This window comes from Sardina pilchardus, chromosome 1 (genome assembly GCF_963854185.1).
Source record: "Sardina pilchardus chromosome 1, fSarPil1.1, whole genome shotgun sequence".
In the NCBI taxonomy this organism is placed as follows: Eukaryota; Metazoa; Chordata; class Actinopteri; order Clupeiformes; family Clupeidae; genus Sardina; species Sardina pilchardus.
The window spans coordinates 25689446-25715488 of NC_084994.1; the positions used below are offsets into that span (position 1 = coordinate 25689446).

The 26043-nt window shown below is 40.0% G+C and overlaps 1 protein-coding gene across 1 annotated transcript; it reads right to left on the reverse strand.

Annotated features, from left to right (window-relative positions):
* Positions 1 to 2138: 2138 nt before the first annotated feature.
* On the reverse strand, positions 2139 to 8102 carry LOC134077551 (NLR family CARD domain-containing protein 3-like). Its single transcript, XM_062533224.1, has 4 exons — positions 8045 to 8102; positions 7247 to 7393; positions 5216 to 6887; positions 2139 to 2319 (listed from the first exon to the last, which is right to left on the reverse strand). Exons 1-4 carry the CDS (start codon positions 8100 to 8102, stop codon positions 2139 to 2141), a joined length of 2058 nt encoding a protein of 685 aa, XP_062389208.1.
* Between the last annotated feature and the right edge of the window lie 17941 nt (positions 8103 to 26043).

A 26043-nucleotide genomic window follows, 5' to 3' on the forward strand; every position in this document is an offset into this window, starting at 1 on the left:
CATCATGCACACTGGGAGAGTAATAGACTACTTTACATTCCTTATTACTGACCTCAGTGTCTCCAGCTTGCATTGTGGTTCTCTTAGTCCCACACAGAGCAGCTCCACTCCTTCATCCTGCAGGGCATTGTCACTCATGTCCAGTTCTCTCAGATGGGAAGGTGTCCTCTGCAGCACAGATGCCATCATTTCACAGCTTGCTTTAGAGAGGTGACACTGGTTTAGCCTGTTTAACAAATACAAGTGACGTGTAAGAATAATAAGGGTGTTGGTAGGGAAAAAGATGCTTCTTTGGTACAGTAGATGCAACATTCAATCTTCATTTCAGTAAAAAGCAATGAAAACGAAGCATGTGAAACAAACTCAAAATCTCCCCCCCTTGTCTGTGATGATTATCAATGGCCTGCCCCCATGCCCATACTACAATTGACTGAAGTCTCACCTCAGTCAAAGAGTATAGAATTATAAGTACCTCTATACTCTTTGCCTCAGTTTGCTTCCTGGCCCTGAATGAGATCCCCGCATGGATTTACGATCATTTTAGCAGACGCCTTTATCCAAAGAGGCTATTATGTCAATTCTATTACAAGGGGCATTTTCCCCAGACCCACAACTTTTCCAGCTACTGCATGCAAATTCCCTATATGAGAGACCGTGCCGAATATTATGTTTTCAGACAGGGCATGCTGTAGTAGGCCAGTCAACTCTTTCATTTAGACAATCATATTTCCACTTGCTTCCTTCAATGGGGCAAAGATCTGCTAGAGCCAATCAGGGTGTGACATTAGCAAAGCAGGCTAATGGACAGACAAGGACTCCAGAGAGCTCAGGCGCTGGTCTTCATCTTAAGTATACTGTATATAAAACATTGACTCTTGCTCTGTTTCTCCCTTCCCATCTCTCTCTCTCTCTCTCTCTCTCTCTCTCTCTCTCTCTCTGTAACTCTTTCTCAATCTCAATCTCTCTCTTTCTTTCTCACTCTCTCTCCATCTCTCTCTTTCTTTCTTTCTCTCTCACTCTCTCTCCATCTCTCTCTCTCTCTCTCTCTCTCTCTCTCTCTCTCAAAGTGTGCTAATGGACAGAAAAGGACTCCAGAGACCTCAGGCAATTATTCTAGAAAGGCATCCAGTCCACCACAGAATACAGGTCCCAACTTCCAACCAGTAATGACAACACCAACTTCCGCAATACACTTATTGTGCGATCCATTTGTACATGTTGACAGCTTGTGAAAACCAGTCACTTGTGAAATGACGAAACTTCTTTTACATAAGAACTGGGGGTCCTTTGATTTGTACAACTTTAGAGGGGTGCGCCGTCATGTGATTTTGCGTTAAACTTACTACGTTTAAGACGAACATGATGGACAAATGGATCATACGATTAACACCTACTTCAGCCAGTCTGAGGAAAAGAAGAATAACAACAATGAAAGCCCCTCCCAGTCTGGACAATGAAGTACTCTGTCTTGACCCAGCGTATGTCCAGAGGACCTCATATATCAAGACTCAATGACTACCTTGTAGCACTCACTCGCATTATGATGAGTGCTCTAAAAGACTGGTCAAGGACCACAAAACATCCAGACTACCTGCAACCCGAACCGCTCCACTGATGATGCCATATGGGCAGCACTTCACCTGAGCCTGGCTCATCTCGAATATAAGAACAGTGATGTGCAGACGCTCTTCATTGACTTCAGCTCTGCCTTCATTACAGCCATTCCCCAGCACTTAAGATGACGTGGTTTTCTAGGCATCAACACCCCACTGTGCAGCTAGATGTTGGACTTCCTCACAGACAGACCACAAACAGTATGCACTGGAAAAAACAGTATGCACTGGAAAAAACATCTCCAAGATCATCCAGGGTCCTAAATTAAATGGTGGGCAACAATACGCTATCAAAGGCCAAGCTCTTGTGCATGAACTATAGCTATCAAATGGCATGTGTGAGCATTAAGCTGACTCATCAGTGTTTGCCGTTAGGCTTTTGCCCATGGTGCTATACTGTAATTAATTTACTGAACATATATTTTGCTACGTTATTAAATTAGCATTAACTAGACTTTCATTCAAATTAGGGCCTCCAGTGTGTCAAACATTTCTGAAGTTATCTGTGTAAAACAAAGAGTTCACTCACCAAACCTTCCTAGAGACATTGACTACAGGGAGCATTCTGTGGAGCCCCTCCTCTGATCTCAGGTATTTCTTCAGATCAAACTCCTCCAGATGTTCAGCTGACATCAGCAGCAGATAAGCCAGAGCTGAACACTGGGCTGGAGTCAGTTTCTGTCCCTCGCCTGTTGGGCTCATGTATCTGTGTAACATAAAAGATGCACATTTGAACATTTCTGCATATTCCTCAAATCAGTGGGGGTTAGAGAGCTTTTTCCTGACCGTATGCTTTGAAAGTGATTCAAAATAAATTCTATTTAACACACTATTTGAATTCTGATTATTAAAGTGTAAGTTTGACGGAAATTGAAAAAAATGCTCTTTTCTGAATGAAAATACATCAGGAAGGAAGTAATTTTCGCTCATCACGCAGTACAGAGCTAGCACGAGCAGGAGCTACAGTCCAAAATAACAAACAGTGGGTTAGCATGGGGCCAACAGCCACACGCTTTCAGAATCGCATTTTTAAACTAACATTGCTCAAAACAGCACCAAACCTCATCAGTAGCTTGCTCTAGGTGTCTACACATAAAACGAAGCACCAATCAGTTGGTAAACTTTGGAATAGTTAGTGTAGACATAAGATCAATTGGAGACCGCAACCCCATCTGAAGCACAGAAATGTCACGCGAGATCTCACACGGGAGCTCATAGACTTTCCTTTGTGAGGAGCTGGAGGGGGTAAGAGTTCATAACAGTCTTCTTTTGTAAACGTCGGCAGTGGTGGACGAAGTACATTGATTATGTACTTAAGTGAAAGTATAGATACCTTGTGTCAAATATTACTTGAGTAAAAGTGAAAGTACCCACTTTGAATTTTCACTTAAGTAGAAGTATAAAAGTATTTGCCTTCACATGTACTTAAGTATTACAAGTAAAAGTACTTCAATGAATTATGGTTCTAATGGCTTAATAATTATAATTTATCCTTTTCACATCAAAGCTCCTGCTAAATCAGCTTATATAAGGTGAAATACTAATGCCACTCTTCAAATAGTTTCTTACATTTGTCTATTTGCTTAGAAGCTATCTACAGTGGGGAGAACATGTATTTGATACCATGCTAAAGTTGCCTAAAAAGAGAAATATAAAATCATCATTTGTCAATTGATCTGAATTGCCTTAATTCAAAAAATGAGTAAAAATCAAACTGCAAACAAACAGATTGCCATGGTGCTTTTTCCAGTAGGCCTATTAGCCTGTTTAATGCTCATTGAGCTCAATGCAAATCAAACAGGCTAATAGGCCTACTGGAAAAAGCACCATGGCAATCTCTAGCTGTGGTGAAGGGTATGATGACGTGGGGCTATTTTAATTCCAACGGCCAAGGGAACTTTATCAGGATGCATTTATCCTGGATCCATGAAATAGCTGTCCTTTAAAAATAAAAATCTGCCTGCCCCTATGTTAAATTCCCATAGGGTTACATAGGGGGTCAAATACTTCCTTCCCCCTAGCATTTATTAAGAACATTTATTGATTTACGATACATTATTCAATCACAAAGAGAATTGGTGTCCTTAGCCCCCCCCCCCCCCCCCCATTATGATAATAATGACAAAGTAATTTTGTTGTAGAAAATACATTTGTTAAGAACTATGATGCTGTTTGATTCATTTATAAATGGTACACTGTCACTTTAAGACTCTTGCCGGCTCCACTCAGTGGCTGCCCTTTATAAAGCGGAGATATCAGTTATCAATGCACTCTCTCCCTTTCATGCACGCTCACACGTTCCCTATTACGTTATGAGTAACGTTATGAGTAACAAACATGCACATTAGATTTGCTGCAATAGAGATTTCAAAGAGTAGGCTTTCATCTCTATGTAACATTGATATTGACATTGTAAATGTACACGTTCTCTAAGAAGAGTGTTAGTTTGCAGGAATGTTAACCACAACGTCGTTGCTGGGAAAAAAAAAAATAGCGAAAAGCCAATGATAGCCTAAGTGCGTGGCGGGCCAGATCTAAACTAATGCATGCTCGGTGGGCCGCACTGAAGTGCGTGCAGGACGCAGTTTGGACACGTGATTCGTTTTGCGAAAATGGAACGAGAGGGTTTTCATAAACGTAACGGAGTAAAAGTACGAGTTTTCACTTAAAAATGTAGTGAAGTCAAAGTACAAAGTCTCACCAAATATAAATACTTAAGTAAAGTACAGATACATCAATATGCTACTTAAGTATTGTAACGAATTACATGTACTTCGTTACTGTCCACCACTGAACGTCGGGTTCGTGAGCCAAGTTGTTGGTGCTTCGTTTTATGTGTATGTTAGTGGTTTAAAAATGCGATTTTGACTACCCGAAGCAATAGCTCCTGTGCTTCCGTGTGATATCTCGCGTGACATTTCTGTGGTTCAGATGGGGTTGCGGTCTCCAATTGACTCTACATGTATACAAACTATTCCAAAGTTTACAGACTGATTGGTGCTTCGTTTTATGTGTAGACACCTAGAGCAAGCTGCTGACGAGGTTTGGTGCTGTTTTGAGCAATGTTAGTGGTTTAAAAATGCGATTTTGAAAGCGTGTGGCTGTTGGCCCCATGCTAACCCACTGTTTGCTAGTTTGGACTGTAGCTCCTGCCCGTGCTAGCTCTGTATTGTGTGATGAGCGAAAATTACTTCCTCCACGGCTTAGTTGATGTATTTTCATTCAGAAAATAGCATTTATTTCAATTTCCGCCAAACTTACACTTTAATATCCTACCCTGGTCACAAAATCACATAATTAGACTGTTTTCAATCTACTGTATAAGCAGGAACTTCCTCACGTGGAAAGTACTGGCTGCAAGTAAGACAAAACATGCTGCAATACTAGCTTTTGTATAATGCTGCATTTATTTGATTGGCGCTTGAATTCACTCAAACAATAACTATTTTTTCTTTCTCTATTTTGAAGTTAGTAGTATTGATTTAGGCATTTTATCATTGTCTCATTTTGGAGACAATTTAAATGTACCATTGATATCACCGTTGATTCAGCAGGGTTAGCGAGGGTTAGAGATAGACATGTTAGCAAACTCAAACCCATACCTGTTGATTTCCTCAACCAGTGAATCATCTCCAAGTTCATTCAGACAGTGGAAGAGGTTGATGATCCGTTCTGGTGGGATGTTTTCGTTTTTGATCTTTTTCTTGATGTACTCAACCGTCTTCTCTTTGCTCAGTTGTCTGAGGCCCAAACGTGGCAGAACATTATTCAGGGGGAACTGCACCTTGGGCTCCAACATTGGAGCCAGTCCAAGAAGGAAGCGCACGCAAAGATCAAATTCTCCATTTTCACTTAGTAAGGCCCTCTTTAAAGATATCCTGTTCAGATCGAACCTTGAGTTATGGACCACCCATTTAATCTTCTCCTTTCGAGTCGTGATAAAGAGATTCTTCTTCTCAGTTGCATGAGTATGGAGCAAGAACAGAGCTGCCAGGAATTCCTGTACACTCAGGTGCACAAAGCTGAATATGCCCTCTCCATTTATAGCATTTTCCTTTTTGAAGATCTGTGTACAAAGTCCAGCCTGCAATGTTCCTTCATTTACATCAATGTCACACTCTGTCAGGTCATTCTCATCGAATATCAGGGTGCCGTTCTCCAGATGTTTGAATGCCAGTTTCCCAAGTTTAACAAGGAGCTGTCCTTTTTCCTCTGGGCTCATCTTCTTCTCGCATCTCTCATTCATTCTGGTGATCTGAAAGACACTGAATCGTGAATACATTTCAGTCAATGTTTTGGGCATTTCCTGATTAGAGGCACTTTGCTCTTCTCCCTTCCCTGCGAGCACCGCTGCTGTGATCCGACAGAACACTGGGATGTGACACATTATGTAGAAGCTTCTCTTTGATTTTATGTGTGCTATCATTTGTTCAGCTTTCTCTGGACTGACCTTCCTAAAATATTCCTCTCTGTGTCTTTCACTGAAGCCTTGAATCTCTGTAACTATGTCGAAAAGGTCACACAGGTCCTTATTGGCTGCTGCTGGTCTTGTTGTTACCCAGATGAGTGCAGAAGGCAATAGTTTACCAGTTATGAGACTTGTTACTAGCATGGCAATCGATGATTCTGTTTGGGGGTCATCAACATGTTTGTCTTTATCCTCAAAGTCCAACTTGATTCTGCTTTCATCCAAGCCATCCAACACAAAAAGAACAGTCATTTTCAATTCCATGGCTTTTTTGAACCGTCTTAGTTCTGGGTAGAATTTAAGGAGAAGATTGAGTAGGCTGTACTTCTCTTTGTACAAGTTCAGCTCTCGAAATGGAAGAATAAATGCAAGCTCTATATGTTGATTCTCTCTGTCCTCTGCCCAGTCCAAGACAAATTTTTGCACAGCAACACTTTTCCCCACTCCGGCTATTCCCAACGTCAAGACCTTTGTGACAGGTTCACCAGCATACTCAGAGAATATGTTTGACAGATTTACTGAGTTCATGGTCCCAGAGAATGTCCTGGTCTCAATTTGTTTCAAGTGAATTGTTGACACTTCATGTGCACTGTTGACCCCCCCAGTGCGTCCTTCTACAATGCAAAGGTCAGTGTAGATGTCCTGTAGTTGTTCATCCCCCAGTTCTTGGCGAACACGAACACACCTTTTTCTTTGGATGGACTTAAGGTGTTGCTTGAGTTGCCTGTCTGTCTCCCCTCTCTTCTTTTCAACTTCATTCTGTGTTGGCATTTTTTGTGGCTGGACTGCATGTTCAGCAACACATTCTTGAAAAATAGAATAAACATCAAATTGTGAATTTTGTGAATTTGGAGGCATTAAACAGATATACTTACCTGGTTAGGGAGGTTGCTAAATTCACTATTCACTAACAACAAATACTGCACTGTGAGTAAATCAGTTACTAGTTACAAATGTAGTTACAAATTCTCAAAGTCACCAAGTACTATCAGTATGAAAAAATGAAAACAATCAGTTTTACTTACATCATAGCAGTGTGTGTGTGTGTGTGTGTGTGTGTGTGTGTGTGTGTGTGTGTGTGTGTGTGTGTGTGTGTGTGTGTGTTGCAATTAATATGTTATTGAACTTGAATGTGAATGTGAAATGGTTAATAATGGGTCATTACCATTCCTTTGCTGAGGTGTGGCCACTGGTCCAAAGGTGAAGGTGAGAGGGGCATTGAAGATACAGCCACTCAAGGCTGGGGCGTTCACCATCTCTCCAGAGTGAGCGGCAACATTCATGCTGATATCTCCACTCCCGCCAGCCAGACCTGAGGAAAATGGCATTAGTCAGGGCATTGTTATCTCATCTAGAGCGCTGAGGTCAAGAACAGGGTCCGTATTCACAAAGCATTTTACTTACAGTAAAGCAACCTGTACAAAGCAGCTGAGACCAACTTTGAGTAGGCTATGAAGCAAATGATATACAGTAGTAATGGCAATCCTCTGAGGTAGTATCTTTTTGACATTTTTTTTAAGAATCTGTATGAAGGACATGTTTGCTTTACAATTGATTTAGAATTAAATGTTACACTAGTTTAAATCTTGACAATAGTTTTGGTTGCTGTTATTGCATCCCTTACCATTCACAATTTTTTCCTCACAGTTGAGATCTCCTGTATGTGATTCTGCATATGCATTTCAAAACATTGCACCATGGAACGCTACAAACAGCTGCTATGATTGTTTGTGAATCAGTCTTGTGTGAGCCCTTGTGTGAGTATGAGTCCTCTTGACTACCGTCCAGAATTATTGGCACCTCTGCTAAAGTTGACTAAAAACCGGTATTAAAAAATCTATTGTTGATTTATTGTAATCTCACCACAAAAAAAGGGAAAAATTCAACTTTGAAGGGAAGTAAATACATTTCAAACAGTTACATTTAAAATATTTTTCCAGTTTCCAAAACTATGTTATCTTACCAGGCATCATCTTGTTTGTTTGGTCATCTGGTCCAGCTGATTGCTTTATATTATCCATCCTGTTAATCAAATCATGTTTAGGATTAAAGATTCACATGTGTTGTGCATCTACAGTATGTGGCATATTTGTGGAAAAATACAGTTGTAAAACCGTGTCATTTAACAGTTTTTTTTTTATATAACCCATGTAAATACAATCCTTGTGTCATAGATCAAGTGATCACCTCATTCTACTGTACATTCTATTGGAGTAATCAAACTGAACACTCTCTGTAGGCTAGCTATACGTATCTTTCACAAAAGCTTGTAGGCTAATTGTATTTCATTTATAATTATATAAGCCCAATCAATTTGGGATTTTATGAGTGTCTTTCCAAAGTGTTAGCCTGTAGCTTTTGTTCAGATTACACCAGTGAAACCTTTCTGATGGTCAGCCAGAAGATAAGATAATATAGGATAGCATGTTGCTGACGTTCACTAAGTGAGCTAAGAAATGAAGGCCATACACATGTGTTTGTGTGTGTGTGTGAGGGAGAGTGAGAGATTTTGAATTCTCTGAAATTCTTTGAATTTGAATAATTTAATTCATAGACAAACTGCTGGGCACTGGAGACACTGGGCTGTGTGTCTGTGGTCTGGATATAAAGAAAGCCATGAAAAAACAGTTGATTTGAAGTTTGAAGTTTATACATTAGTTTGACCATCAGCAAAGATTGTATTGTGTGTGTGCGTGCGTGCGTGCGTGCGTGCGTGCGTGTGTGCTCACCCTCTTCAGGGAGATCCATCCTAATCAATCATCAATCAATAAAGACAGGCAAAGAGAGAGAGAGAGAGATAGAGAGAGAGAGAAAGAGAGAGAGAGAGAGAGAGAGAAAGGCAGGAAGCATAAAGACATGTGAGTGACTCACTCAAAATGGAGAAACATGTTTGTGATGAAAGGTTCCTCATGAAATGTTTACTTTTTTCACAGCTGTGAAGACCAGTCAGATGTGTGGGTTCATTTCTGCTCCACAGTAACAGACATGTTGACAGATTCAGGGGAAGAACTGGAATGACAAGAGGAAGTGCAGAGGAAAATGAACAGCAGTGAGTCAACGGTGTGTGGAGGTTTACTTATTTGCAAGCTCTTATATCTGATGTTCATGCTACCTACCAGCACCTGAATCTACAGGAGGTTGTGCATGGATAACTAGTTTATCCATGAAAGATCCATTTTAGACTTGAAATTGGTGGCCAATCTGCCTTCTTAATGATTGAATGATGAAAATGAATTTAGGCTTAACAAACATCAGACTTGTACTGGACCTTTATAAGAACATTGCTCCATTGCAACATTAAACATAAAACCTCATCCCCAAGCACTGTTTACAAAACCACTGACAAAATCAAACGTTTGCCTCAAAACAGTTTTACCTATGCTCAAAATCAAACACTGCTCTCAAAATGTATCAGAAATGACTTATTCTCTGCATTTTTGTTCTTCCTCCTCCCTGTCCCTATGTTGACAGCTTGCATCTCACAAGCTTGTCCTTTGTCTTTGTGACACTGCTATTCTTGTTCTTCGTTGATATGAACAGGCAACCACTCAAAATCCATTGAGCAGTCAGCACTGTAAACAACACATGGAAAGCATAATGTTCGGGGCCATACAATTTGCTTACTGTACAGTATACAGCCTACAATGCACTGTTCTACAGTACACAATAAAAGGGACAACATCATCTCCCACCTTCAACAACCTGTTTGCTCTCTGAACTGGCTTATATTGGTTGTGTCACATCATTTAAAATAAGTTAAATCAATTTTGAGTGGTTGTGTTTTATCAATGATGTGTGCTCTATTTGTATTTCATTGCTACCATTTGTGTTGACCAATATGGATGATGTGCATTAGAGTGTAGAATGTGTTTTGAGAATGAGAATGTGTTTCGAATTTCGCTGAAAAGTGACTATTTGTATTTCATTGTTGCCATTTGTGTTGACCAATATGGATAAAGTGCATTAGAGTGTAGAATGTATTTTGAGAATGAGAATGTGTTTAGAATTTAGCTGAAAAGTGAAAGGTCTGCAAATTGTGTTTTACCATGTGAAATGGTTTGAGGTATTGACAACAGACTAAACAATTAGCTAATTGAGTTCAGACAACTGAGAACTTTGTTCAGACAATGGCTTTTATGTTTTATCAATGGAGTATAACTATAATACACACAACTTCTTCTTGTCAGAACAATGCTGGTCCTTTGAATTGTTTGTTGCGTGGGTGTTTGTGGTTGTCTGTCACTGGAAGAACACTGGTATGATTTTCTATGAATCAGTGGGTGTATAACACACTGTGTGAACTGTGTTTGTGGTGCTATGCTCAGATACAGTAAGCACTTATGCGGCACAACTTGGCCCTTTTATAAACATTCTATTACTGCAGCTTCATTCTAAGACCAGTGACTGCAGATTGTGCTGGTACTTTGTCAGTCTCCAACAGTCAAAAGCATCTCATCCCCTTGTAAATTATAAAGATTTTGCACACTGCACACCTTTGTAAGCATTCAGTGTGTCTGTGCAGTATTTTTAGCCAACAAATAAACCCTGACACCCTGTAGTGTGCTGTGTCTCCAATCTTTGGAGTGAAACTATGAATTGCAGTGCTGTGTTCTAGATTTCATACTGGCTGTTGGAGTGATCATGAATTGAGTGTTGCATCCTAGGGGCTTAACTAATGGTTGTCAGAAGCTTCACGTACTGTACTTTGGTGGCCGTACCGATTGTGTGTTTGTTTGTTTTGTGCATTTCCTCTTATTACTGCCACAATTCATATTTATCATTGACATAAAAAGTCAGATAAATAATAACGTCTGTTCTATTATACTTTTGTCTCTCTATTCAGTCATTCATTTGAATAGCCTGCCTAGTTTAATCATCCTCATACACATGGGAATCACCCCCTGTCCCTATCTGTTACATTAACATTTCTGTGGAATATTTTGTCACCTACCATGGATTAACAATTAACAGAAACCAAGACAGCAGATGTTCTTAGTGTGGCTACAAAGGGAGATCTTTTTTCTATCCAAAGCAGAGGGCATATCACATCTTACATATGCAGCCTCATTTCTTGCTGTTAACACACCTCTCGCTGATCACATTCTTTACAGTTTTGTGTGGAGAAACAAAATACGAACATTTTAAATGATCGCTTAACTTTTACATACAGTATATGTGATGTCCTAAATGTTCTTGATTTCTCTAAACTAAATAATAGATTATATCTGGAACAACAGACATATTATGTAAACACAGAATGTTATTTTGACAGCCATATATGTGTTCATTTCATAGTGGCCGTAATTTTATTCTTACCTACCTGACTGCTTCTGAGTGCTGCTCCCTCTGTCCTTTAGTGCCCTACACACAGTTCGAGATACGCGTGGTGAGAGCAGCGGAGTGAAGGTATTTTTGGGCAGTCACATATAGTAACATACTGTATGTATATCAGAAAAGTCATTGTATTGTAGCCTACTTCCTGAGAAAACGGCTCAACAATCAGAGACGTAAAAGTCCGGCTTCAGCAAGTGAAAGTCCTGCCATATTGGTTTTGCCTGTGCACTTAGCACAGGTGATTTCACTAATTAGCTGATCTACCTGGCTTAGTTATGCTAATCAGAATAATCTTATTAAGTCTGAAGCAGGACTTTTACTGTCTTTGGTATTATTTGCCCTCAACGGTGCCTTCCAGGCAGCGCTGCCTTCAAGGCACTACTCCCCTCAGTTTAGGGGTAGGTAGGATGAGGGTTGAACGGGTTGGGGTTAGGAAAAGGTAGTGCATTTTAGGCTGTGCTGCCTGGAAGGTGCCGTTGGGGGCAAAAAACACAATTGAGCGGACTTTTACACCTCTGCCAGTAAGTCTAACTTACCGTCAGCCCGTTATAAGGCTGTAGGCTATCAAATCCATGAAAATGATTGTATCGTGTCTGCTCCCTTGTGATAATCTTACAGGCCTAGTTGTAGTGCACATGGCACGAGTTACCACCTCCATCACAACCATAAATGTCATAAATTATGTTTACTTACCGACATAAAACACGGTGGGAACGTTTTTGCACAACCAGACGCTGACAACACCCTTCCTCAAACTAAGCTATGTTTGTTTTCCCTTGTTCCATGTTGATCACATGGGCACTTGTTATGCTACAAACATTTACGGACCATGAGAACATGAGAAACATTGTTCAGTCTTTGCCTATGGTATCAACACATATTATATTCGGTTTATATGCAGGAACACAAAAACATAAGCCTTCTTTAGTGTAATCAATCGGTCAAGCTTTATTTTTCATATAAATTTGTAATATAGCCTACTGGGTGCTTCACAGTGGTGTTCCGTTCAGTTAAGTTCTAATTCAATGTCATCCTCATAGTGCTCATAATGTTCTGAACAGGTGGAGGAGAGGAGTGAGAGTAACTAGAGAGAGACAGAGAGAGGAGAGAGGAGAGAGAGAGCCAGTAAGAGGTCAGAGAAAAGAAGAAAGTGACCTAATCTCCCACGGTGTCTTTATCCTGCAACACACACACACACACACACACACACACACACACACACACACACACACACACACACATATGCCCCAACCCAACAAAGACCTCCTCCCAGCTGACCTGTCATTGGTGTGAAAGGAGAGTTGTGGGAATCCATACAGACTACAGTGTAGTTCTTGGGCTAAAACTGTGCACCGACAATTTATACTGTAATTTGTACTGTAATTTGTACTGTACCTATGATCAGACTGCTGCTCACATTACAAAGATCACACTGTCATATCCTTGCTGTTAAAGCAAAAGTCTAGTGGCAAATATAAAGATCCAATATTTTTTAAAAATTGGAGGCCGCTAGCTCTGAAAGGTTATGACACAAAAATATTAGCTAAATGCATTGCTACAAGAATTAAGAAAGTTATATCACAAATAATTCATCATGATCAGACCGGGTTTTTGGAAGGAAGAAATATTTCAAATAGCATCAGGCAATTATTAGAAATAGTTGAACACTGACTCTACCAATAAAAAAGGCTTGGTGTTTGTGGCCGACTTTGAAAAGGCTTTTGACAAAATAAACTGGGAATATATACATAAATCTCAAACCTATCTTAATTTTGGAGACTCACTAATAAAATGGATAAAAGTTATTTATAAAGACTCATCAAGTCGGGTTATGGATACCTTTCAGGACCGATCAAATTGCAAAGAGGGGTTAAACAAGGTTGTCCTCTATCATCATATATTTTTATTATCAATCAATCAATTGAAATACTAGCAATGAAAATAAGAAATAATAATCAAATTAAAGGTCTGAGCCTTCAAGGTATAAACACAAAAGTATCTATGTATGCAGACGATACAACTTTTTTACTTTCACCAGATGTCACATCTTTGCAGAAGTTGATAACAGAACTTAATACTTTTTCAAATATATCTGGATTAAAACCAAACTATGAAAAGTGTTTCTTACTGCGACTTGGCCAACTAAAACATACAAATGTTCCCCTGCCATGCAGTATACCAATTCAATGGACCAATGGAAATATAAAGGTATTAGGTATTATTGTTATACCAGACAATATAAAAAATGTAGCAACAATTAATTATAATGAAAAACTAAGTAGGGTCTCAAAAATCCTTCAACCTTGGCAAAGAAGTAAATATCTATTTATGGCAAAACAACATTAATAAATACAATGATTGTCACCCAATTCTTTTGACGTTAGTCTTGCCAATGCCTGGAGAAGATTTCTTTAAGGAATATGAACGTCAAATATTTAAATTTATATGGAGCAACGAAAAAGACTAAATAAAAAGTTCATACCTTTATAATGATTATAATATGGGTGGAATTAAGCTTTTGAATTTAAAGGCCTTAACTCTATAATTGAAAGCCTCTCTGATACCAACATACTATCATAACCCTGATTGTTTTTTAAGAAAACTCATCAAATTGGTTCATCCATTATTCAATAGAAGCTTGTTTCCATTTCTACAAATACAGCCTGGACATTTTTCAATGACCAGTCACATTTCTAAAAAGATGTCTGTTTTTCAGTCAGAAACACTTCAATGCTGGCTTTATTTTCAGCATCAACCTCCGGAAAATAGTGAGCAGTGGGGTGTCCTACGAAGCAAGTTAGACAAATCTAGGTTATCTAGACATATCGAGGCTGCACAAAGCCTCAACTCGGGTATTAAGTTAAGTGATCCTACGACAGCAGGTATGTGATAAATTTGTCAAACTAGGCTTTCAGCTCAGATCTGTGCGCGTTCTCGTGGTTGGGGTGATTTTGACCAATCGGGAAACGTGGAGACGCACAAGACAGTAGGTTTAAAAACGATGACTTCCGCATTTATGAGCGGTAGCGAAATCTAGGGTGGTCTTTTTTAGTGTCTAACCTATAACATCAAAAAGTCGATGGTCATCAGATATTTTATGGCATGCATGTCCATAGTAGTGACATATTTGCACGCACAACATAGTTAAAAGCGCCTTCGAGATTCAAAATGTTTGCAGAGGCGGGGCTGGACTTGTTCAAAGTATGACAGATTAGCACACGTGAGATAACTTCGTTTCTCAAGATAATGGATTGGTTAGAATTGGTCAGAGCAGAGGGCGGTGATATTTCACGATTTGAGCTATAACTAAGCACATAACCCGCTCCCGACCAGGCAGAATTAAGATATCCAGGGGGGTATTCCATCAACCTCGCTAAACAAGGCGGCGCTCAACAGAAATAGCCTGGCTTGAACTAGTGTAGACTTCCACTTGAAGCTAAAGCCGTTCCATTAACTCAAGTTAGCTGCATCTTGCCCTCGTTTAGTCAAACGAGGCTAAAATCAGCTTCATGTCTGCTCGTGCAGGAGGTAGAAAAGTAGACCAAAACCATAGATTGACGAAAAGAGGATGCATGTCGTAAAATTAAGGCAAACTAGAAGATTTCAGTTCGATTTACAAGCGCCATCTACAGGATTTTCATCGGAAGTAATCAAATTGAACACGAGAGAAAAAAATAGATACAGTAGTTGCCTAAAAAGGAGAATAACGAAATCGTAGGCCTACTGTAAATCGCTAAACAGTATAATTATGATGGTTTGAATTGGGACTTTGATTGTCTTCACTCTGAACAAAACGAGTGAATAAGCAGGCTATTTAAACTCAAAACAACTTTGGCATAGGCTATTCAACAATAAAGATAACCTACGTTTGTAAATTAAAAGGGTTCACTCTGAAATATTTTTTCGGTGGTCATAAAATAAATTGGTAGCCTATATATTGTCCTGGGAGTATTGGGAGAAAACCTAGCCTATTGTCTCCCAAGCATATAGTTCTGCCAAAGTGTTTGTGAAATATAATTAGCCTATCTGAAATGCAATATTGGCTTTCAATATGTCATTTCATATTTAATTTCTGTAATACAGTTGGTTTGATATCCGAACTACATGCATAATTAATTAGACTATATGAAGCGGTTTTAATTATTATAGCCTTTACAGAATTAGGCTATAGGCTGGCTTGCCTTGCATCGTAGGCTATAGCACACTGACAGCCTGCCTATGTCACTGAAGCTACTGTATATGACCCTTAATAATGATGCCTTTCATTAAAGAGTATAACTAAACATGGCAATATTAATGTGTTAACATAGTCTATGTAAATTCATCGCATGGGAACCGAACCCCAGAACACGCAAAACATGCCTCCATCGTTCTCCTGTCACGCTGCGCATGACACCACGAAAGACGTAGGCCTACTTTGGGCAGAGCCGCAAGATCCCTTGGACCACAGATCAAGTTAAAACAATGTAAGTTGCATAATTTTCAGAAATTCATTTAAACTAGCGGATAGGTAGCCTTAATCAATGCTTGCAACACTGTCGGAAAAAAGTTTCTCCTTCTATTTTTTAAGTTGTAGGCTACAGGTGACGAAAGCACAGGTTGACGGAACCAACGGTTTGGGACTCGTTTTCCGACTGGTGTTTTTTATTTGCAACACAGATTAATTTAGCTCGGCAGTTAGCCTGCCACCGACCTGGGGCCTATTTCACAAAACCAGAGTAAGTAGATCCAAGATAAGTGACGACACACGCGGTTGACCAAGCCTGGTCAAAGTAAACATGCTAAATACGTTTCACTAATGCTGAGCGCAGATGAGTTGAGGCGGCTAGGTCAAGACAGGTCTAAGTTATTCGGTATGTGTGCGCGTTCTCGTTTCTCCCCCAAATAACTCACGGTGGGAATAAAAAAAGACGCGAAAAATAGCGTCTTGCACACGAAGTGAACAACCGCTTTTGATATAGACTAACAACGAGGTGAAGTTGTACTTTTTTTTGGATGGGAATCATGAGTATTTCTGTTACATAGCGGGAGTAGGTGTGGCAGATCAACTGAATGCAAATTTACGTATGCACCCACGTGTGAGAGCTTCCTTGTCTCAGCACGCAACGTCATTAAGAAAGCTCTTTGCCACCGCGAAGATGCACAAAGTATGTCCTATATTATCTTAATTTGTCTTAAAGGCCGAATTAGTTGAAAACACCTTCGAAAAATGTCCCCTCCACTTCCAATAAACTACTAGGCTATTCATCAAACGTCCGTCAAAAAATAAGCAAACAACGAGTAGGCTATGTTATTAATTATAAGGCCACCATCATTTAAATAACATCCATATGATATTAGGCAGACATTCTGCTGTGTTTTGCGAGTAAATGCAAGTAGCAAATATAAATGGAATACAGCTCTTTGAAAAAATCGCATGGAGGTCTGATTTGAATGACAGCTAGCAGAACCAATCAGATAATGTAATTACCATTAGAATTAACTTAGCTTGGCTGTTAGCCTGGTCGGGAGCAGGCTAGCTTCCAAGTATAAATTCCCATGGTAACTTATATGTGATCTCTTCTGTGAAACCAAGTCAAGGCTATGTTCATCCAGGATAACCCAGTAACCCAGTCTAAATCCCCTATCTTGGTTTTGTGAAATACCCCCCAGGTTTGTTCAGAAGCATATGTTACCCCAGCAACTCAGCTGAGATTCCTGTTAGCGGGAGTAATGGAACCGAGCTCTCTCTAAAATTAGCGAGGCTTATCAAAGTTAGCCGCGATTTACGGTTAGCTCGCTTGATGGAATACCCCCCAGGATAAGTTACTGAGCTGCGATCACTGAATCCAAAACATGAGCATACCGGCTTAATTGGTTGCACAGAGACCAATCCAGGATAAGCAGACACGGATTCATCAAGCCAGGTGTAAGTTATCCGGTATGTGTGCGCGTTCTCGTTTCTCCCCCAAATAACTCACGGTTGGAATAAAAAAGACGCGAAAAATAGCGTCTTGCACACGACGTGAATAACCGCTTTTGATATAGACTAACAACGAGGTAAAGTTGTACTTTTTTGGATGGGGGATCATGATTATTTCTGTTACATAGCGGGAGTAGGTGTGGCAGATCAACTGAATGCAAATTTACGTATGCACCCACGTGTGTGAGAGCTTCCTTGTCTCGGCACGCAACGTCATTAGGAAGCGCTTTGCCACCGCAAAGATGCACAAAGTATCTTAATTTGTCTTAAAAGCCGAATTAGTTCAAAACACCTTCGAAAAATGTCCCCTCCACTTCCAATCAACTACTACAGCAGCCTATTCATCAAACATCTGTCAAAAAAGAAGCAAACAACGAGTAGGCTATGTTATTAATTATAAGGCCACCATAATTTAAATGACATCCATGTGGTAGGCCTATTAGGCAGACATTCTGCTGTGTTTTGCGAGTAAATGCATGTTGCAAATAATATTTAAATGGAATCTACAGCTCATTAAAAAAAAATCACGTGGAGGTCTCATTTGAATGACAGCTAGCTGAACCAATCAGATTATGTAATTACCATTAGAATCAACTTATCTTGGCTGTGAGCCTGGTCAGGAGCAGGCTAGCTCCACAGAATAAATCGCCATGGTAACTTATACCATAACATATCCTGCTGCCCCCTATCCCGCTTTTGTGCAACTGGATCACGGATAAATTGAGCCAGGATAACCAAGATATCCCGGGGGGTATTTCACAAAACCAAGATAGGGGATTTAGACAGGCTTACTGGGTTATCCTGGATGAACATAGCCTTGACTTGGTTTCACAGAAGAGATCACATATAAGTTACCATGGGAATTTATACTTGGAAGCTAGCCTGCTCCCGACCAGGCTAACAGCCAAGCTAAGTTCATTCTAATGGTAATTGCATGATCTGATTGGTTCAGCTAGATGTCATTCAAATCAGACCTCCATGCGATTTTTTCAAAGAGCTGTATTCCATTTATATATTATTTGCTACTTGCATTTACTCGCAAAACACAGCAGAATGTCTGCCTAATACCATATGGATGTTATTTAAATTATGGTGGCCTTATAATTAATAACATACTCCTTGTTTGCTTATTTTTTGACGGACGTTTGATGAATAGCCTAGTAGTTTATTGGAAGTGGAGGGGACATTTTTCAAAGGTGTTTTCAACTAATTCGACAAATTAAGATATATATAGTCATACTGTGTGCATCTTTGCGGTGGCAAAGCGCTTTCTTAATGACGTTGCGTGCCGAGACAAGGAAGCTCTCACACGTGGGTGCATACGTACATTTGCATTCACTTGGTCTGCCACACCTACTCCCGCTATGTAACAGAAATAATCATGATTCCCATCCAAAAAAAGTACAACTTTACCTCGTTGTTTGTCTATATCAAAAGCGGTTGTTCACTTTGTGTGCAAGACGCTATTTTTCGCGTCTTTTTTATTCCAACCGTGAGTTATTTGGGGGAGAAACGAGAACGCGCACACATACCGAATAACTTACACCTGGCTTGACCTAGCCGCCTCAACTCATCTGCGCTCAGCATTAGTGAAACGTGTTTTGCATGTTTACTTTGACCAGGCTTGGTCAACCGCGTGTGTCGTCACTTATCTTGGATCTACTTACTCTGGTTTTGTGAAATAGGCCCCCGGGTTAATCCCTTATCCTAGTTTTGTGCAATAGGCCCCTGGTTAGGTTGCGAGCATAAAATACCATGGTGATACAGCGACGCTAAAACAAATCCACTTTCGTATGACAGCATACCCTGGTTTTGAGCGCAACATACCTCGCTAAGCCACTAATCGAGCTTCGTAGGACACCCCACAGATAAGACAGCAGCTGCTATGGTTCAATTCAAATATGTTAGTAAACAAACACAAATTTTGTTTTGAACAAATGCTAAAAAAAAGGAATTCTATTTGTCAATGATATAATGTAAAAGGAGAAGTTATGACATTTAAAGAAATAGCAGAGACTTATGGAACAACTTGTACTATTCAGCAATAGAATAAATTATTAGGATCTCTGCCACTAATGTGGAAGAAGAACATTAAGAGAAAAAGGAAGTCAACTTAGTATGTAGACCCATGGGGTGTCCTACGAAGCAAGTTAGACAAATCTAGGTTATCTAGACATATCGAGGCTGCACAAAGCCTTAACTCGGGTATTAAGTTAAGTGATCCTACGACAGCAGGGGGGTATTTCACAAAACCAAGATAGGGGATTTAGACAGGCTTACTGGGTTATCCTGGATGAACATAGCCTTGACTTGGTTTCACAGAAGAGATCACATATAAGTTACCATGGGAATTTATACTTGGAAGCTAGCCTGCTCCCGACCAGGCTAACAGCCAAGCTAAGTTAATTCTAATGGTAATTACATTATCTGATTGGTTCTGCTAGCTGTCAGTCAAATCAGACCTCCATGCGATTTTTTCAAAGAGCTGTATTCCATTTATAAATATATTATTTGCTACTTGTATTTACTCGCAAAACACAGCAGAATGGCTGCCTATACCATATGGGTGTCATTTAAATTATGGTGGCCTTATAATTAATAACATACTTGTTGTTTGCTTCTTTTTTGACGGACGTTTGATGAATAGCCTAGGCTACTGTAGTTGGTTGGAAGTGGAGGGGACATTTTTCGAAGGTGTTTTCAACTAATTCGGCTTTTAAGACAAATTAAGATAATATATAGGACATACTTTGTGCATCTTTGCGGTGGCAAAGAGCTTTCTTAATGACGTTGCGTGCTGAGACAAGGAAGCTCTCACACGTGGGTGCATACGTAAATTTGCATTCAGTTGATCTGCCACACCTACTCCCGCTATGTAACAGAAATACTCATGATTCCCATCCAAAAAAGTACAACTTTACCTCGTTGTTAGTCTATATCAAAAGCGGTTGTTCACTTTGTGTGCAAGACGCTATTTTTCGCGTCTTTTGTATTCCCACCGTGAGTTATTTGGGGGAGAAACGAGAACGCGCACACATACCGAATAACTTACACCTGTCTTGACCTAGCCCCCTCAACTCATCTGCGCTCAGCATTAGTGAAACGTATTTAGCATGTTTACTTTGACCAGGCTTGTTCAACCGCGTGTGTCGTCACTTATCTTGGATCTACTTACTCTGGTTTTGTGAAATAGGCCCCAGGTATGTGATAAATTTGTCAAACTAGGCTTTCAGCTCAGATCTGTGCGCGTTCTCGTGGTTGGGGTGATTTTGACCAATCGGGAAACGTGGAGACGCACAAGACAGCCTAGGTTTAAAAACGATTACTTCCGCATTTATGAGCGGTAGCGAAATCTAGGGTGGTCTTTTTTAGTGTCTAACCTATAACATCAAAAAATCGATGGTCATCAGATATTGCATGGTATGCATGTCCATAGTAGTGACATATTTGCACTCACAACATACTTAAAAGCGCCTTCGAGATTCAAAATGTTTGTAGAGGCGGGGCCGAACCTGTTCAAAGTATGACAAATTAGCACACGTGAGATAACTTGGTTGTTCAAGATAATGGATTGGTTAGAATTGGTCAGAGGGCGGTGATATTTCACGATTTGAGCTATAACTAAGCACATAACCCGCTCCCGAGCAGGTTTGGTTGCGAGCATAAGATACCATGGTGATACAGCGACGCTAAAACAAATCCACTTTCGTATGACAGCATACCCTGGTTTTGAGCGCAACATATCTCGCTAAGCCACTAATCGAGCTTCGTAGGACACCCCACTGTTCAAAGTAGACAGATTAGCACACGTGAGATAACTTCGTTGTTCAAGATAATGGATTGGTTAGAATTGGTCAGAGGCGGTGATATTTCACGATTTGAGCTATAACTAAGCACATAACCCGCTCCCGAGCAGGTTTGGTTGCGAGCATAAGATACCATGGTGATACAGCGACGCTAAAACAAATCCACTTTCGTATGACAGCATACCCTGGTTTTGAGCGCAACATAGGCTACCTCGCTAAGCCACTAATCGAGCTTCGTAGGACACCCCACCAGTATGAAAATTACTTAATGGATTAAAGAGACCCTATGCAACTTTTTCATAGTCATAAAATCGCTTAGAAATCGTTGTTTTGCTTGACTGACCAGTTTTATCGAAAACAGTCACATTTCCTCCCGCCCCTAGTGTCCCTATCCGCTATTACAACCTTGCAACTTTCTGATGAACGATCGTCTGCTGTTTACATCTGGAAGTCAGAGACGCTTAAGGAACAAGAAGAACCACGCTTGCAATTTATATATCTATATATAGCCTATATATGTATAAATATACACGCTAAAGCTGTCGGGGAAGCTCTGCAGAGAAATATGCAAGCATAAAACGAGCGAAAACGAAAACGAAACCAGAGATGAAATCGCCGATCCTGCATTGTTCCTATTTAAAGTGGAAAAAATAAATAAGTTTATACGTATATAACTTTTATTTGAGAGAAAATAAATTAGAAGCTATTCCACACAGGACTTTTGAGCAATGGGAAAATGTCTTTGATGTACCTATACCTTGGACTCAAGCATTTAACATAATATATGAGACAACTCTTGATGTAAAGATTAGATATATGCAATATAAATGAATATGTTTCTAGTAGCTCGAAAAAAGTTAAATACTTGGGGAATAGTTGCATCACCCTCTTGCCGCTTTTGCCAAGAGGATGATGAATCTATAGAAAATTTATATTGATATTGCTCCATAGTTGCCCTTTTTTGGATTGAGGTTACAAAATGGTTGTCCTCGTGTCACGAAGATTTTCAGTTGGATTTATGTACAGTGCTACTGGGTGATGTAGAAAAAAGTGGAACCAGTATACAAAACATTGTTATCCTTCTGGGGAAATTCTTTATAATCAGAATAGAGGAGAAAAAACATCTCAACCTAGCCAGATTTAAGCAATATGTTAGGTCATATTCAATGGCCGAGTGCTTAATGGCATATGATATGGAAAGGAAACAATATATTGAAAGATGGGTTAAAATGAAAGAGGCAGAAGGATGGGATCAATAGAAGACCTGGGTAAGATTTGCCAGAATATACATGTCGATATCTGGATGGCTGTTTCTTTTTGGGGAGTAAAGGGGGTGGAGGGTTGTCTTTTTTGTGTGTGTATGTGTGTTTTTTTTGTTGTTTGCTTGTAATTGCTGTGAAAGTAAACAAAACAAAAAAAAAAGTACATCAGTGTGTTGTTGCTGATGCTGAAAGAGTAAAAAAAATAAAGAAAAAGATCACACTCACACTCACACACATACCAAATGCACCATACCCATTTCTACCATAACACAGAGGCCACATATTACACCAGATCATAATGGAGCGCATAATAAATTAGATTCAACTTTATTGTCATTGTGCAAGACAACAAAATGCTGTTTGCATTTAACCTGAAGTGCAAAAAGCAGAGTGCAGTGTAAAATGCAAAGTATACACAGGTGATGCATAGACAGGACAATAAAATATAGTGCGTTGTGGACAGCATTGTACAGTTGGTCTACAGAAGGTGGTTTAGAGTAATATAAATTGAATATAAATATGTGCAGTATATTAGCAGTTACCTTACAAGAGCAGTTTAAACAACAGAGCTAGAGAGTTCAGTGGGTGCAGCTGCAGGAGAGAAGCTTCCTCTGAACCTGCTGGGCCTCCTGGAGTCCCACAGTCACTCCACATCAAAACTGCACCCGCTAATCAAGTTATTATTGCTCCTGTAGAATTCATGCATTTTACCCATCTGGGGGTAGTGCACACACACACACACACACACACACACACACACACACACAGAGACACTTGGGAGCAATGACCTCACCAGGAGCATGCATACAGACCTGGAGCACACACACACACCCTGAGCAGTGGGCAGAACATAGAGTACACAGCTGGAGCAGTGGGCAGCACACACACAGTGGGCAGTGGGTAGCACACACCAAGAGTAGATTGTCAGCCCTGGATCCAGTGCCCGGATACATTTGGGGGTTAGGTGGTCAAATGCGCCTCCTACGTAGATGTGGGAGATCACTATTCAACCCCTCCACCCCCACCTGGATGCCCACAGGTGTAGGTCAAGGTCAAGTGGGTCGAGTATCTGCTCACTGGGAATGCACATGTGACATACAACTGAACATGGTGACACACACACACACACACACACACACACACACACACACACACACACACACACACATTTGTATTTAATTTCTTTATTTGTATTTTGTTTTCCTATGAATTACATTCTGTTATATAGACATATCAAACCAAAGACATGTTAAACTATACTATTACATATATCATTTATTATTCAAATAAAACAACTCCCCTTCTTTCTCTCTCACTCTCATAATGTGGAAAAGTCTCTGCAGTAACAAGCTAAACTCAAATAATGGTGGACTCCTGAGACCCTGCGTCCTCGTATGAGGACATTACATTTAGGCTCTGCTTTACCTTGTGCTTACTTTTTCTGAATAAAAACCTGTTGTCCTCATATGTGGACACTTCATTTTACCCTCTAGTGTTATCAGACACACCATACAATGTTTTAGGAAAAAGCAATATGGCGTCGATATCCACCTCCACGCTTTACCGGCATACACGTGAGAACTATCGTCATGGTAACGTACCAGTGAACGTTATGACATTTAATTTTTGTTGTATATGTTTGTTAACAGTTGTAGTATGATATGGCATCAAGTTTCCCCCATTTCGATCATCGCAAACAGACCAGGACGTGTTTAACTTTCATGTCCTCATACGAGGACATCGGGACTGAAATGTACACATAATTTAATTTTTAGGCTACATATTACATTGAAAATTGTCATTAATTGGCCATATCAAACTACTGTAAAGCAATAATGGAAGTGAAAGTGTGGACATGGACATAATAGAGTACCCTGAATAAATAAATCCATTGAAGGAATTAAAAAAATAAATAAATAAACAAATAAGAGACAAATAGAGCAGAACTGTTTCGCTTCAATTGATTGTGGATAGACTTCTCTCCATGTGGGTGTGACCCATACACACAACTAACATTTACAAATAAACACTAAACTTAACCAAATTAATAACAGGACATTTCTGTTCAATAAAAACAAACTGTTTTCTTAATAGTTGAATCTTAGGCACTTGGAGTACACACATGAATATTCACATTATTTCTGGATTGGCAATCTCATTGTATTTTATGGTAATAGAGACCCAATGTCCTCATATGAGGACATTGTTTTTCTCAAAAACTACTTGATGTACAGAGGTGACATTTTTTTGTATGTTTATGAAGCCCTACTAAGCCAAAATAATTGAGTGAAATGAAAAATGCATTCAAATTTACATCACGGGTCTCAAGAGGTTTTTAACACTCCCATCCCTGAGAAAACCCGTCCACTCTCACTCTATCTTCATCTGTTTAATATTCAGAAAACATAATATATGAGGTTCAGATTGTACAAAGTTCAAATTGTACAAAATTCAACACAGCATCTCAAAAGTCTCTGCAGCAACATACTCCATTATTACTAAAGTGGATTAACACTCCCAGCCCTTAGAAAACCCATCCACTCTCACACCATAATTTTAATCTTCAGATAACATACAATAACATACAACATTCTGGGTTCAAGTTCAAATGTCATTGTGAGAGATTCAACACACAGCATTTTCTATCTGATGTATGACATGTTTGGTCTGGTTGGATACTTGTCTAAAAAACGTTCTGAAAATATGTAATGTATATCAAATATTGAAAGAAAAAAGGACAAAAAATGGAGCATTAGACAGAAATGTGTGTGTAAGGGAGAGGAGGAAAAATGAGGGATGAAACAGAAACAGGAGAAGGGAGGATGCTACAGAGAGGACACACACACACACACACACACACACACACAGAGAGAGACAGAGAACACAGCTAATACAGAGAGCTGGGACAACAGAAGGAGAGACAATCTCTCACACACACAGACACATGCACGGACAGACACACACACAAATTGAGGAAGCAGTCGAAACAGACACACACAGACACATAAATAGAGGAAGCAGCAGACATACACAAACACACACACACACACACACACACACACACACACACACACACACACACACACACACACAGAAACACACAGAGACATACAGAGACACACACACACACACACACACACACAAGTAAAAGGAACACATAAACACAGGAGTGTGTGCCTGTCTTCTCCTGCAGAATAAGGTCATGTGATCTGGCACAGGGACACTGAGGAGTCAGGCCAAGGACTAAACCCAGGATAGAGGGACTCAGTGAATGTGGAGTGGAACGTGTGCCGGTGGGTGAGTGTGTTAGAGGAGACCCTGTAGAAGGACAGAGTGCCTGCTGGCCAGTCCAGGTACACTCCTACTCTGCTGGAGCGGGAGGAGGGGGCAGGCATGTCAGTGTTCTTTTTATTGTGATAGGCAGAGTAACTGGTACCAATTAAACACAACAGACTCCAGGACTTGGCATTATTCCCAAACCCAGTGACATCACTCCTCCCTTTCCTCTGGATGCTCTTATAGGCCACTGCTATATTAGCCTTATTACCACTCCACTCAGCCTCCCAGTAGCAGCGTCCAGTCAGACCCTCTCTACACA

Bases quoted from the DNA above. Each gene is read 5' to 3' on its own strand.
- LOC134077551 (XM_062533224.1), bottom strand. From the start codon at position 8,102: ATGGATAATATAAAGCAATCAGCTGGACCAGATGACCAAACAAACAAG. The intron at 7,394-8,044 runs GTAAGATAACAT...CATTTTCCTCAG, and splicing joins AACAAACAAGATGATGCCTG to GTCTGGCTGGCGGGAGTGGA. The intron at 6,888-7,246 runs GTAATGACCCAT...CTATTTTTCAAG, and splicing joins CACACCTCAGCAAAGGAATG to AATGTGTTGCTGAACATGCA.